Source organism: Lampetra planeri, chromosome 30 (genome assembly GCF_965212315.1).
Source record: "Lampetra planeri chromosome 30, kcLamPlan1.2.h2, whole genome shotgun sequence".
In the NCBI taxonomy this organism is placed as follows: Eukaryota; Metazoa; Chordata; class Hyperoartia; order Petromyzontiformes; family Petromyzontidae; genus Lampetra; species Lampetra planeri.
The window spans coordinates 6,438,658-6,453,931 of record NC_136136.1 but is presented as its reverse complement, the minus strand read 5'-3'; the positions used below and the strand labels follow the sequence as shown (position 1 = coordinate 6,453,931).

Genomic DNA, 15,274 nt, shown 5'->3' with positions numbered 1-15,274 from the left:
ATATTGTCATTTATTGATCATGGTAGTTCAATATTTGTTGTGATTTAAAAGGTTTCTCAAGTTAGACAATAAAGCTGTGGCCCATGTAGGATTGCCGGCTGGCAGGTGTGTGCGTGTCATCTCTCTCTCTCAGCCCATCGCTCCTCTCAAAAGTCTCCGTGCTTCAGACGCGAGGTCGTGATCACAGAACCCCCGTTCATCGATTTCAGCCTCAGCGGTTTTCAACCCGTGGGGTCGTTCCCCCACCCCCCTCCTCTCCCCCTAGAGAAGTGTGAATGGAAATCCTTTCAGCCCCCCCCCCCCCCCCAGGCCGCGGCATGGATACCGTGCAGGGGATATCAGCGTTACGCTGCGGCGACATAACACACTTGATTGCCTACGCAACGTGAAGGACGTGGCTTGCTGACACAAAACATGCCGGTAAAACAACGCGACTCACTTAACTCGGCACTCCGCCGGGCGTCTGAAGCCAAGCGAAGGGTTACGCCTGGCCACTAGTAGAAGAGCCACTGCTTCGTGCCGCTTACCTGCGAGCACCCACAGAGCGGGTTTTTTTGGTCCTCGTGATTGCCTATCGCGTTTTGCCCGACCCGCACCAGTACGACGTTCGCTTCTGCACAAGTGACGTCCGCACGGCGGAGTTTCGATCCACGTAACAACACGCAGGCGTTCAGAGGTCTTAGAACAAGAGAAGCTCCGTTGCTCGTCGGCAATAGGCATCGTCAACGTAGACACATTGTGAAGGCATCGTCAAGACAGACATTGTCAACAGAGACATTGTCAACAGAGACATTGTGAAGACAGATTGTCAATAGATTTGTCAAGAGACAAATCTATTGACAACAGCGACGGTCAATATACGCAGATTGCTAAGACACATTGACAATATATACATTATCGATAGTCGCAATGGTCAATAGACATCGACAACAAATAAAGACAGCCAATAGATTGTCAATAGACTGAACACGTGCGTCAACAACGTTGAGGCCTTTCAAGTAAATATGTTTAAGGGATGACGTTTTGGGCAGTGACGTTAGCTTCGCCGTAGCACATACAATAGGCCGGAGGTTGGGTGGCTCATACAAGTTTTGAGACGACACTTGATACCATTGTGGCGGATTAATTGTTTTTACTTTTAAAGAACGTGGGCTGATTAACAGCTACAAAATAACTTAGTGTTGCATCCCTGTGCTCGATTCTTATTTCAACAGTGTCAGCCTTGAGTGGTAGTGGTGGCGAGACTGACAATGGAGACACGATATATGATTACTATTATGATTCGGTTTAACGATATTTACAACAAAAAACCGAGCTCACACATCTTGATAATTGTTTTTTTTACCCTTTTATCTGGCAACAAAACTGACAACTTTTTTTTACAAAGAGTCATTTGCATTGACCACAATACCTGCGGTCGGAATGCAAAAAAAAACACAACTCTGATAATGTATGCACTGTCCTTGAAATTGATTGGTCCACACCCGAGACAGCTTTTCTTAGAGCCAAGTCTCACATGGTGTTGGACCAGATGACGCCAAAAGGCACACACCTCAAAGACAATGCACCATCAGAGTATGAGAGCTCGGGTAAGCATTTACACCATTGGAACCTCCTTTGTCAGTAGCAAAATAAGATACTTGTTTTTTTTACCCTTGTATCTGGCAACAAAACTGACAACTTTTTTACAAGGAGTCATGTTTGCATTGACCACAATACCTATGGTCGGAATGCAATTTTTTAAAATCATATTTTGCTACTGGCAAAGGAGGTTCCAATGGTGCTCACACATCTTGTAAAGGAAATGTTACCATTCTGGTTTAAGTGAACTTGACCAGCATTGTATCATTTGATGAGACAAGTCGGTGTCATACCTGCCGACAGGGCCCTTGAAACAAAGTCAGGGAGACTGAACGTCGCGATTCATGCAAATTCCGACCTCGCTACAGACTTAACACGCGGGGGGGGGGGGGCAGATAGTCGGGGGGGGCGGGGAGGATGGTGGGGGGGAGGATGGTGGGGGGAGGATGGTGGTGGGGGAGGATGGTGGGGGAGGGACGGTGTGGGGGGAGGGATGGTGGGGAGGGACGGTGTGGTGGGGGGGGAGGATTGTGTGGGGGGGGGGGGAGGATGGTGGGGGGGGATGGTGTGGGGGGGGGATGGTGTGGGGGGGGGATGGTGTGGGGGGGGGATGGTGGGGGGTGCTCAAAATGTTGCAGAGCCAGTTGAGCCGTTCAATGCATCACGATTGTATCCACTGCTAGACCGCCACGTACGTCGACTCAGCCCTAAATAAGTACCCGGCACTGTGTTGTGTGAGGCTCTCCCGTGGCCGGCAGACCTCAACGTTGGCACATTTTGCCGTCACCCGCGACAATAGACTAGCGCCGGGAAGACGACGGCGTTTGGGCGTCTTTCGTCCTCTCTCACCTCTGCTGCGAAGGCCTTTGGGATGCGCGTTCACATCACCTTGGCCGCAACAGCCTGCAACAAGAAGCCTCCCCGCGAATAGGGGGGGAGGGGATGGGTGGGGAATAGAGAGGGGCGTGGAAACTTTACCTGTGGTGTTGTATTGTGTGTGTGGGTGGGGAGGAGCCACGTGGGCTGTGGATGTGTAAATACTAAAGCACCTCGCTTCGCCTGCTCCCCGGACACGCGATTTGGTTCGCTGCTGCAGCGTTTGCGACGGTGGAGTGGAGGAGGAGGAGGAGAGGGGGTAGACTTTGGTTAGCGAAGGCCGTCTTCCTCCGTACGGTCGGCCTTCACTATTAAACGCCACGACGCGTTCGCGTGCGGCACGTGCGCGGTGTGTCAATACGTCGCACGCAGAGAAAGGGGTGGGGGGGTATTTACGGGGTTTGTGTCTCATAAACAAACAAGAAGCTTAAAGTTGTCGACAAAAAAGAAGACGAAGAGACCGAGCGGATCAGTTCGTCGTGCCTCGAGGTGGATTGCCTCGTTCGAGCCGTCACACCGCCGTCTGCTCGTGGGTGAGCCTCGCTGCTGCTCACCTCTGCACAGTCACGCTGTCAGACTCGCGATGCAGATTCGCACGGCATTACGTGGCCTCTCGTTGCGTGGCCTCTCGTTGCGACGAACGATAGCACCCGGGAAATCGCCACCGTTGGGGGAGAACGCGTGGATTGGAGAACGCGCGCTTGGCGATTGACATTTAAGTCAAACTTTTCGATTTAAAGCTTTCGTGACTGCAGGGATTCATCTTCTTGGTTCTTTTTTATATAAAACATAATAAAATACAATTCTCACGACGACAGCGTCTGTGACGCTGTCTTTCCGACAGACCTGTTCTTCACCTGAGGACGGCTGCTTGCGTTGTGGCCGAAACGTCGTGAAAATTGTATTTTATTATGTTTTATTTTTATTATTTTATTACTTCCCTTCTACCTGACTTTACCGAAAGAACAAAGAAGAAGGTTAAGTCAAACTGTGAAGGAAAGCGAGTTGGTTGGGACAGAACGCGTCTCTCTTTAATTACAGAAACGATGATGGTGGTGATGATGATGATGATGGTGGTGGTGGTGGTGATGATGATGATGGTGGTGGTGGTGATGATGATGATGGTGGTGGTGATGATGATGATGGTGGTGGTGGTGATGATGATGGTGGTGATGATGGTGGTGGTGGTGGTGGTAATGATGGTGGTGATGATGGTGGTGATGATGATGATGATTGTGGTGATGATGATGGTGGTGGTGGTGATGTTGATTGTGGTGATGATGATGATGGTGATGATAGTGGTTGTGATGATGGGCCCGATAGCTTGTCAAGAATAATAGCGGAGTCGCAGTCAAGGAATGGAATGCGCATCGCGCAGGAGAGCACGTCTGCCGAGGAGACGGAGCGATGGAATCAGCTCGGTGTTGCATGGCGATCGGCTCGGGCAGGCCTTCATCCAGCAGTGGACTGATAATGGCTGATCATGATGATGATGTAATCACGTTATGACCACGTCTGCACAGTATGGCCAATGTCGCCCGGACAGCTGATTGAACAGCTGAGACGATGAACACGTGAAGAGTTTTATCTCGTGCGACTGGAACGCTCAGAGTCGTCTGTAATCAAATACTTTCCATGTATGATGACACATCGAAAATCTTCATCGGTCCTGCTAATTCCACTGCTGGATTAAGATGTCTCCACGCCTTGTCGTTAGAAGGGGCTGTTTGACCATACTTCACCACGCAGGTCGGTACGCGTTGGTTAAGAGCGGCGTTGTTGTTAGCTAGCAACACCGCCTGGTATTGTATTACGGCCTGGTGTTAAATGACATGTACGTTACTGTAGATTCTGTATAATATACAAGCTATATTGTAGGCATATATTACAAATATTAATCCGAATATTTATACTGGAGGAATCCTATAAAGCTCTTTTTTTTCTCACAGATGTCCAGTGTATTAAGTTCCCCCGTTTCGCATCGTGTATTGTCGTGAGTGAGCGCCGATCGAAGGGCTTGCGAGATCTGCCGATATCGGCGGGCGCGTTCGGGTTGTGTGGGCCCCCGTGATCCAATGTGTCATGGGCAGCGTCAGAGGTCGCAAACGGGTACCCGTACCCGGCCGTACCCGTACCCTACCCGTACCCGGTCGTACCCGTACCGTACCCGGCCGGGTACGGGTAGGGTACGGGTATCGGGTACCTGATTGCGACCTCTGGGATGAAGCCATGTTGCAGGCGCGGGTGGGTTGATTCTAGGAACTTGAATTGTGAGAAGAGACGAGACGTTGGGAAATGAGTGACAAACAGTTACTCACCAGTGACTCACGGTCTACCCGTACCCGGCCGCACCAGGGTCGCAAATGGGTACCCGTACCCGGCTGGGTACGGGTAGCCGGGTATCGGGTACCCGGTTGCGACCTCTGGGCAGCGTTCAGGGCAATGCTCCTTACTCAGAGCACTTCAAGACTGGCTACAGAGAGACGGAGTGGGCGATAATAGTTGGAGGATGCCGAGTTTGTTTACAATGCATCTCGGCTCTTGATTTTTGTTGTCTGTATAGAATTCGAAACTTGTTTGGGTCGTCTTGTTGTTTTGGTTGCTGACCCCTGGGCTGACAATAAACAATTAATTATAATCTGATGTACAATAGAGTTCTACGTAACAAATGAAACATTGCAATCTCCTATAACCTGTTGTCGAAAGGTTTCAATACACGTGTGAACTATGAAAAAGGGCCATTGCCCGAGACGTCGCCTATTAATATTGTTCATTTAAGGCCAAAAAAGACGGATCCCCCCGTATAGCCTGAAGAGACTGTTGGGGCAAGTGCTGTTAGCGAGCACCTATGAAGGCCAGCACGGCACCACGCCCTGCCGCCTTTGTCTCCCCAGTGGCAATATTTACACACCGCACCAGGTACTCATTTGAGGCTGAGTCGACCAATGGGAGGCCCAAAAACCGGTTCAAATAATCGCCACCGGTGTTGTGCCGTGAGCGGGAATCGAACCCGGGTTGCCGGATTCGTAGCGCAGCGCGCTAACCGCTACACCACCGCTCGCCACTTGTAAGGCCACGCACCCGCTTGTTGTTGCTTGTGCACCATCACTGCCAACACGGGCAGCAACAGCAGCGCCACCAAATCCTCTGTTCTTTAGACGCGCGTCTGCACACAAACGTGCGTACAGTACCTATAAATAACACGGGGTAATTTATTCTTTGATTAAAGAATGCGCGTAGATTACCCACCCAATAACGATCTCGGGGCGGGTGACTCGGTCGCTATTAATAGACGCGCGGTGTTTCCAGGTGCGCGCATGCGTGACACAACAGGTTGGTGGAATTCCGTGTGCCGCGTGGAATCAACTTCCCGAGTGTGAGCTGCATTGGTTCCTCTGTTGCTGGCGGCTTCCTGAATGCAAACCTCTCGGCACCACTCGCCACATAAGACAAAGATCCCCACACCATAGCCTTCACGGGCTGTTGGGGCAAGTGCTTTTGGCGACCACGTAATAAAGTCAGATGATCGTCCGTGGTCTTGGCCATGAGCGGGAATCGAACTCAGGTCGCCGGGGGTTTGTAGCTCAGTGCGCTAACCACAGCACCACCGCTCCCCCCCCCCCCGTATTCTGTTCGTGATGGACACTCAAGTCACGGCAGGTTGGAGTTGGATTCCGCGAGCTGTCAGGCCTGGGGCGGTCACAACACGTGGAATCGGATGATGATCATGATGATGATGACGACGACGTACGATTCTCATGATGACTGATGCCGATGAGAATGATAAAAAAAAAACTAATGACAAGGACATTGATGACGGTGACTAGAACGATAACAATGGAGTTAGTGACTGATGATGATGATGATGATAACAATGATGATGATAGTGAATAATGATTGCGTCTGACAATGGTGTTCACTGATGCTGGCGATGTTGCCGTTGTGGTTAGGGGATCGCGTCTGTCACCGCTCCAATGTTGGAGCGCACGGAGTCAGCAACGTCACGAGCCATGAGCTGCCACGACGCGCACAGCGGTGATTACCCCCCCAACCCTTGTCTACCCCCACCCCTTGCCTACTCCTACCCCTTGCCTACCCCTACCCCTTGCCTACCCCTACCCCTTGCCTCCCCCTACCCCTTGCCTCCCCCTACCCCTTGCCTACCCCTTGCCTACCCCTACCCCTTGCCTCCCCCTACCCCTTGCCTCCCCCTACCCCTTGCCTCCCCCTACCCCTTGCCTACCCCTTGCCTACCCCTACCCCTTGCCTCCCCCTACCCCTTGCCTACCCCTGCTCCTTGCCTACTCCTGCCCCTTGCCTCCCCCTACCCCTTGCCTCCCCCTACCCCTTGCCTACCCCCACCCCTTGCCTACCCCTTGCCTACCCCTACCCCTACCCCTTGCCTACCCCCACCCCTTGCCTACCCCTTGCCTACCCCCACCCCTTGCCTACCCCTTGCCTACCCCTACCCCTTGCCTACCCCTACCCCCGGCCTACCCCTTGCCTACCCCTACCCCAACCCCTTGCCTACCCCCACCCCTTGCCTACCCCTACCCCTTGCCTACCCCTACCCCTTGCCTACCCCCACCTCTTGTCTACCCCTACCCCTTGCCTACCCCTACCCCTTGCCTACCCCTACCCCCGGCCTACCCCTTGCCTACCCCCACCCCCGGCCTACCCCTTGCCTACCCCCACCTCTTGCCTACCCCTACCCCTTGCCTACCCCTACCCCTTGCCTACCCCTACCCCCGGCCTACCCCTACCCCTGGCCTACCCCTTGCCTACCCCTTGCCTACCCCTACCCCCTGCCTACCCCTTGTCTACCCCACCCCTTGCCTATCCCTACCCCTTGCCTACCCCTACCCCTTGCCTACCCCTACCCCTTGTCTACCCCTTGTCTACCCCTTGTCTACCCCTTGCCTACCCCTTGCCTACCCCTTGCCTACCCCTACCCCTTGCCTAACCCTGACCACTGCCCCCTCACCCCGGATCCCGACAGACCCGGCGGAGTACGACCAGTACACGCAGTGCCTGGCCAAGGCGCTCTGCCATGTGGCCACCCCCATCACCGTGGGGCTGTACGCGCCTTGGGGCAGCGGCATGGATCATCTGCAGTATAAGATCGAGAGTGAGTGAAACCCTCCTAATCCCCAACGCCTCCACACGTTTCCATTCTCCCCGTCTCCAAATCTCTAGAACCTCCAATCTCCACAACTACGCATTTCCAGACCTCCCGACCTCTAGATCAACTGACCTCTGGCCCGCCCCCCCCCAATAGATGAATCTCACATCTCTCGATCACGAGATCTCCCGACCGTTCAAACTCCTGATCTCCAGTTATCACCATTTCCCAATCTGCAGATCTGCTCAACTCTTAATTTCCAGAACCTCCTGACCTTTCAAACTCGAGACCTTTTGACCACCAGATTCTCCAATCCAATCTCAAAGCTTCCGACCTCCCGATCTGTAGATCTCGTCGATCTCTCAATCTATCAATTGCTCGATCTCCAGAACTATCGATCGAAAACATAACTCTCTGAAAATACACCTAGAGAAAGTAAACTTAGACCCCCCTGCCCAGTAGTGCGGACATAGAATCCGCCATCTCCCCTGCTGACTCTATTCTTGCGCCACGTCCCCCCTCCCCACCCCGCGTCCACCCAGGGTGCCTTGTCGCCAATGCCGCCACCATCGAGGAGAAGGAGTGGACGCGCCTGGCTGAGCGGCCGCGCTCGGCTCAGGGCCCCCTCGGGCTGCTGGCCCTCGTCGCGCGGCTCCTCTTCTTCGACCCCTTGCTGACGCAGCGCCAGCGCGACCGTCGCAACGTCCGCTTCGTCTTCGTCCCCTTCAACGCCTGGGAGTTCGCCGGCAGCGACCGCCTCTGGGCCGGCCTGGTCACGACGCTGTGCGAGGCGGTGCGCCTCAACTTCCGCACGCTGCCCACCGCGATCTACCGCGCCGTCCGCAGCCGCGCGGTGCCCACGCGCCAGCGCTGCGGCGGGGACACCGACTGGCAGGTCAAGCGGCTGCTGGGCGTGCCGCTCTGGTTCGCGCCGATCCTCTTCCTCGCGTTGCTCGTGATGCTCCTGGTCACCGTGCTGGCGCTGGGCTTTCCGAACGGGCCGGTGGTGGCCATCGAGGGCGTCTGCGCCGGCCTGCTGGGCGTCTCCTCGACGGTGGCGCTGCGCAACGCGCTGGCGATCGTCAGGAGCGCGGTGGTGACGCAGAAGGCCGAGGTGGAGAAGATCATGAACAGGACGGACTTCAGCGACCAGCTGGGCTTCATGTGCAAGGTGAAGCAGGAGGTGCAGGTCGTCACCAACTTGGTGCGCTACATGGAGGTGTTCGAGCGCCGCCGGATCCGCATCGTGCTCAAGGTGTGCGACCTGGACCGCTGTGCGCCGGACAAGATCGTGAGCGTGCTCGAGGCCATGAGCATCCTCCTCTCCGACAAGCACGCCCGCTTCGTGTCGCTGCTCGGCGTGGACCCGCGCGTGGTGGCCGAGGCGGTGGAGCAGGTCTACTCGAACCTGGGGAAGGCCTCCGACAACGGCTACCTTCTGCTCAACCGCACCGTGGACCTACCCTTCGCGGTGCCCCAGATGGACAAGCGGGTGAAGCTCCGCTTCTTGAACGCGTTCGTGGAGGGCATGGACTGGGCGGTCAACGACGACGCCGCCACCAACGCCGCCGCCGCCACCTTGAAGTCGGTGACGGTCGGCGAGCGGAATTCCCGCGGCGGCCCCGACGACGCCGCCGCCGCTGTGCCCCTCGTGTCACTCGCGACGACGACGACGGGGACGGCGTCGACGTTCGTCGTCGCCGCGCTGCAGTTCCTGAAGAGCGGCGACGGCACCGTCCTCGACTACGTGGAGCACAACCTCGTGACGATGCGCAGGATCGTCAACACGCTGCCCGTCATCGTCCGCCTCGCGGTGGCCGCGCACGGCGGCCTCGGGCCGACGCTCACGCCCGAGCGGATGGTGGCCTGGACGGTGCTGAGCACGCAGTGGCCCTGCCGGCTCAGCTGGACGCTGCAGTGCGGCGAGGCGTGGGCGGACGAGCCGGGGGCGGGCCAGGACACGTCCATGTGGGACGTGTACGAGAGGTCCCTGACGGAGTTCCGGGCGCTCATGAAGGACCTGGACGATTTCTTCGTCCTGGACGGGGACTCGGCGCAGTTCGAGAGGTTCTTGAAGCGCGACCACGTGTTCACGGTGAGGGAGGGCGCCGTGCTGCGCCCGCTCAGCGTCAACCTCGACCGCTCCATCCAGAGCCAGATGGAGCTCCTGCGGGGCAAGTACAGCATCAGGAACTTCGACAGGCAGCGCGGCGGCCATGGCAAGGCGTTCGATGCCACCAAACTCCCCGACATGACGCCAGAAGACGTCGGCAGGGAGGTACAGCATGCGCGATAATCATTGCCGGAGTGGTGGGGGGGGTGATAAGCCTCATAGCATTCGTCCATAGCCCTGTGGCCTTAATTAATATTAAATAGACAACGTTTTGACCCATGGATCCTTCGTCATATAGCAAGTAGGTCTGGACATTCGCTATCTCGCACGCTTGCGAGTCCACATGTCGTCCAGTCCGTCATGAACGCATCACGCTGATCGCGCACGGGAATCCGCTCTGCGCTATTTAACGACGACGCCGTTTTCCAAGTCTCGTCGCGAAACCGCCTCGGACCCGAGGATGGATCCTGAACATTTACCCGGAAAACCCTTGCCCAGGTATAATAATAGGGGTTTTCCCCCTTTTTTCTGGCAACAAACTGACACCTTTTTTACGAGCAGTCATGTTTGCATAGACCACAATACCTGCAGTCATAATGCAAACAAAAAACATAACTCTGATAATGTATGCACTGTCCTTGAAGTTGATTGGTCCACACCCGAGACAGCTTTTCTTAGAGCCTAGTCTCACATGGGTTGGACCAGATGACGCCAAAAGGCGCACAACTCAAAGACAATGCACCATGAGAGTATGAGAGCTCGGGTTAAGCATTACGACTGCAGGTATTGTGTTCTATGCAAACATGACTCCTCGTAAAAAAGGTGTCGGTTTTGTTGCCAGATAAAAGGGTAAAAAACCAATGATCAAATACACGTTTTCTTTGCCCGCATTGAAACGGTTGTACGCCGTGTGGACCTGGACACACTCAATTTCCCTCGACAAGAATACGGGGTAAACCGTGTGGGTTGACGGGTGTGGATTCTCGTGGTCGACACCGGTGCCATTTCCGTCCGGCAATAAGTCTTCCGACCTTCTCCTGACGCGCCAGGGCGGAGGCGGTACAGCAAAGTGCGGACTAATCCCCACCTGTTCCATCTGCGCGGCAGAGAGTGCGCGCACGTGGGTTTTCTCCGGCCGCTCTTGGTTGTCTTCCGCTGCACGCATACACGCTCGTTCATCTGAATATGTAGAGGACCGCAGAGCTTGGGAAATTATTGGTGGCGCCAGCTCGCCGCCTGGCTGCTGCCTTCCAGCTTGTCTGTGCTTCCTCGGCGATTATGGGAAAATAAATAATCGCGAATGATGACGGAGTTATTTTTAGCACGTACGCATTATTACTATTAATCTTGCCCGAATATTAATTAACATTTTACAAGAACTTAATGTTCACAGAACACGAAGGCTAGTGACGAGTGTGGGACCCTCCCATCTATAAGTCAGACTTCTAAATACGTGGACGAGTAATTAAAATGTGTACCCACCAACAACGTCAAACTCTACAGCTTGACGTTGCCGTTCAGACACTTTTTGCTGCTGATCTTGTAAATATGTACTGTGTACGATTTCCAATGTAGTGAAACTAACAAGGTGCGGAGCCCGCGATAAATCTAACCCCCCCCCTCCCCCACAAGCTCTGCAGTCCCCTATATATGAAGGTGTTATTGGCCAATTCACTCAGCACTTGTGATGCCTGGGGCTACCCATTCACCTCCAGCGCAATCAAATCGTGAACACGTTTCCTCTTTGCACCAACGCTGTAGCGCAAGGCTGTCGCGGAGGAGGAGGAGGAGGGGCGCGGTTGTTGACGGGCGGGCATCATCTGCAGTCGTTTCCCGCAGCAAGGGGCGACGATTGTGCGACGTTTCCCCAACGGGGTAATTTTGCGGTGTAAATCCCCGATTTTGGACCACGACGCTGGGCAAACGCGGCCCCTGCATGTTTCTTCTTCTTCGCGTTACCTTTGAACGTCCACCGTGAAGCGGACGGTGTCTCTTATTTATCGTGGACGCACGAACATACGGCGCCGCGGGTCCGAATCGCGAACTACGAACTCCCGAACGCGCGCCACCCCTCGCCTGGGTCGCTGCTCTCCCCTGCCCCTCGACCCCTGACCCCGCGGAGCGTTGCTCTCGCGCGCAGATGGAGGCACTGGAGCTGAGCTCGGAGCGGCTGGCCGACTACCGGAGCCGCGCCGTGGAGCACGGCGTGAGCGGCCGCGCTCTGCTCCACGGCACGGAGGAGGAGGTCAGGAGGGCGCTGGGGATGGAGGCGCTGGGCGACTGGGCCACCTTCCGGGACCACTTCCTGGGGACATCGCGGATGTCGCGGGCAGCGCGGGACAAGGTGGACGGTGGGGATGATGAGACGGGCGTAGAGTTGGACGAGCAGGAAGATGACGACGAGGAGGAGGAGGAGATGCGAGCTTGTGGAAATCATCGCCGGCGCAGGCGTAGGACGGACGCGTCGCGCCGCAGAGTGTGAACGTTTCTGCGGGAGGATGAGTTCTTTGAAGGATTTGTTGCGTGCGGGCTCGGTCAGAGTGCTGAGCCAGGCGGGAGAGATGGTGTCTTGACCCCGTAGATTTTAAACCCCTTCGGATCAGTATTTATTTGATACGATTTGAGCACCAGGATACAAATAATATTTCTTAATATGACAACCTCCCCCTGCCATAACCCGGGGTGCGAATACTCGTATAGGGGGCTAGGTTGTCATCTCAAGGTCTTGTTCATATTGGCTGTTGTCCCTATAAAGGTACACGACTGACAGGCAAACTCAAAACATCACCACAGACGCACATACAGACAATGAGACGCACGCAAGACACATACACAGTGACACACAGTGACACGCATAGATACACACGCACACAGACACGCGCACGCTTTATTTCCTTGCGTATTGTGGCAGCAATCGTGTTCAGGAGCTCGGTGTCAATGTCGAGGTCTGCCGGCCACGACGATAGGGCTTCAGGAGTGAAGAGTTCTCGTGGTTTTTCCTGTTCATACTCCGCCTCCTCCGCTGAAGGAGCGCGCAGACCACAGCGGGTTTACTGCGCAGTCCATCGTCGTTTGAGTTGCATGGCCACACTCGCACTGCTGTGGCTCGTGTCTTGAATGTATCTCAATGTTGGTCTACGTGTATGTCGATGAGTCTCTGTGTTCTCTACGGGTTTACTGCGCAGTCCATCGTTTGAGTTGCATGGCCACACTCGCACTGCTGTGGCTCGTGTCTTGAATGTATCTCAATGTTGGTCTACGTGTATGTCGATGAGTCTCTGTGTGTTCTCTACGGGTTTACTGCGCAGTCCACAGGTCGAGATGCATGGCCACAATCGCACTGGCGTGACTCGTGGCTGTAATTTTGATCGCTATGTACCTCTGGGTGTCCACGTGTCTCTACGTGTCTCTGGATACCTACGTAAATAGGTGGCTCTATGGATCTCACTGTGTCTCTTTGGGTTCACGAATCGGTCCATATTTTGGGTTGCATGGCCACAATCGCACCGCTGTGGCTCGTGTCTTTATTTGCCAATGTGCGAAGGAGGTGGTGTGCATGGGCCTGGTTGACGTTCTGATGCGGTTGATGATGCTTCTACGAGTGTCTACAGGGAGGAATGTGAAAGCCAGGAGGAGGTGCGATGACGTGTGGGTCTAGAGTGAGCTGGTGTTTGTTCTGGACCTCTGCCGCGTTGCTCCACGCTGCTCTCCTCCGGAGCTGGGCGAGACTCTCGCACGGTGACAGCAGCGTGGAGAGTGATCGCGAGGATTAAACAACAAGAGGCGGAGTTCGAATGATTTCCCCGTGTGTAGTTTTGTGACCCCGGAGTCGGTAGTCGAGCGACCACAACTTGCACCGAGACTGCACACATCCCGAGGTCTCAAGCGCGTGTAGCTGCCTGTGTTTGAACCCGAGGTGTCCACGTGTAGTGGCAAGTCTATGGTCTCGGGCCGGTCGCTTTGTTAAAAGGTTGAGAATGTGCCCCCCCCAAAAAACCCCCCACCTTGTTTGATTTTCTGTGATGTAAAAGTTCAGATCCGTGTTTTGCAACCCCCTCCCCCCCCCCAACTTCTTCCGTCTCTTGCTTTGCATTTAAATAAATGACGATTGTTCAAGCGGGCAATGTGACGCGTTTCATTCCTGCGGGGTGTGTATTCACCGGGAGCGCTACGCGCCGTCTGCTTGGCGGTGGACGTCGAGCGGTCCCGGGACGCCACTCGCAAAAGCCGTTGCTTGCTCGCAGTCATGCTACGATTTTGGGCGAATTTGGAAGAAGAAGATATAACAAACCTCAAATTACTCGCTTGGGATCGCAACAAAGACAAAGATCCCCCATTAGAGCCTTTAACAGACTGTTGGGGCAAGTGCTGTTAGCGAGCGCCTATTAAGGCTGGCACGGCACATGAGGCGGTGGGATGTCCAGCACCACGCCCGGCCGCCTTTGTCTCTCCAGTGACTGTGTGTACACACCGCACCAGGTACTCGTTTGAGGCCGAGTCGACCTAGGGGAGACCCAGAACCGGTTCAGATAATCGTCACTGGTGTTATCCGTGAGCGGGAATCCAACTCGGGTCGCCGGGTTCGCAGCGCAGCGCGCTAACCGCTACCACCACCGCTCACAATTCGCAGCGAGCGGCAATCATCGCCCTCGACTGCGAAATCTTGGCAGGACCCTCCTGAAAAAGAGTCCTGAGATTCGGCGACGCTCTCTCTCTCTCGGGTAAGCACGCGGATTGATGATCACGATACCAACGGTAGTAAAAGGATACAATGAACGAGAGTAGTGAGGAGTGCTTGTGAATGGTTTAAGGCGATGAAGTAAAGCAGCATACCAATCTGCACAGAGTAGCACGTGTGTGTGTGGGGGGGGGGGGCTGGAAACAACCAAAACATCCTCGGTAGACACAGTCCCATCGTCAGTGAGCTCCTCCGGCAGGCGAGGAGGCTGCGTTGGCTGGGTCACTTAGCCACCACATGCCCAGCCACCACATGCCCAGCCACCACATGCCCAGCCACCACATGCCCAGCCACCACATGCCCAGCCACCACATGCCCAGCCACCACATGCCCAGCCACCACATGCCCAGCCACCACATGCCCAGCCACCACATGCCCAAGCAGCTTCTGTTCGGCGGGATAGAGGGGGGGCTAAACAGGGAAGGGGGGTAACCTCTTACAAGACGGCTGGCTGACGAGGAAGAGTAGGCCGAACACCCTCTCGAGGGGCTCTCTGGTGGACGCCCTTACGTCAGCAGTGGCGCGAGAAACTCACGGATGTGGTGCACCTCCTCAACATTCATCTTGCTGTGACGTCGTGTGACATGCGAGGCATGCTGGGTGCAACTGGCTTATTGATCACGATATCATAGCTCGCTGGCTAAAACATCCGGAATGGTCGCGGGATCTTTAACGTCGACCGTGAACCAGACAGCACGTGGTATGGTTTACTTCCGCTTGATACGCCCGCAGTATTTACCAGGGCGGACGCTGGAGTGAAACCGTGAACCTCTGCGTCGAGCGACCAACGGCGCATCTTGTCCTGTCTGTGTGTGGCAAGGGGAAGTTGGCACCACTGTGTGTG

The 15,274-nt window shown here is 55.2% G+C and overlaps 1 protein-coding gene across 1 annotated transcript; it reads left to right on the top strand.

The window, feature by feature from the left end:
- Positions 1-2,549: 2,549 nt before the first annotated feature.
- On the top strand, positions 2,550-13,808 carry LOC144728861 (NTPase KAP family P-loop domain-containing protein 1-like). Its single transcript, XM_078608551.1, has 5 exons — positions 2,550-2,990; positions 6,408-6,492; positions 7,457-7,585; positions 8,122-9,857; positions 11,833-13,808. Exons 2-5 carry the CDS (start codon positions 6,432-6,434, stop codon positions 12,172-12,174), a joined length of 2,268 nt encoding a protein of 755 aa, XP_078464677.1. The 5' UTR covers positions 2,550-2,990; positions 6,408-6,431; the 3' UTR covers positions 12,175-13,808.
- The last annotated feature ends 1,466 nt before the right edge of the window (positions 13,809-15,274 follow it).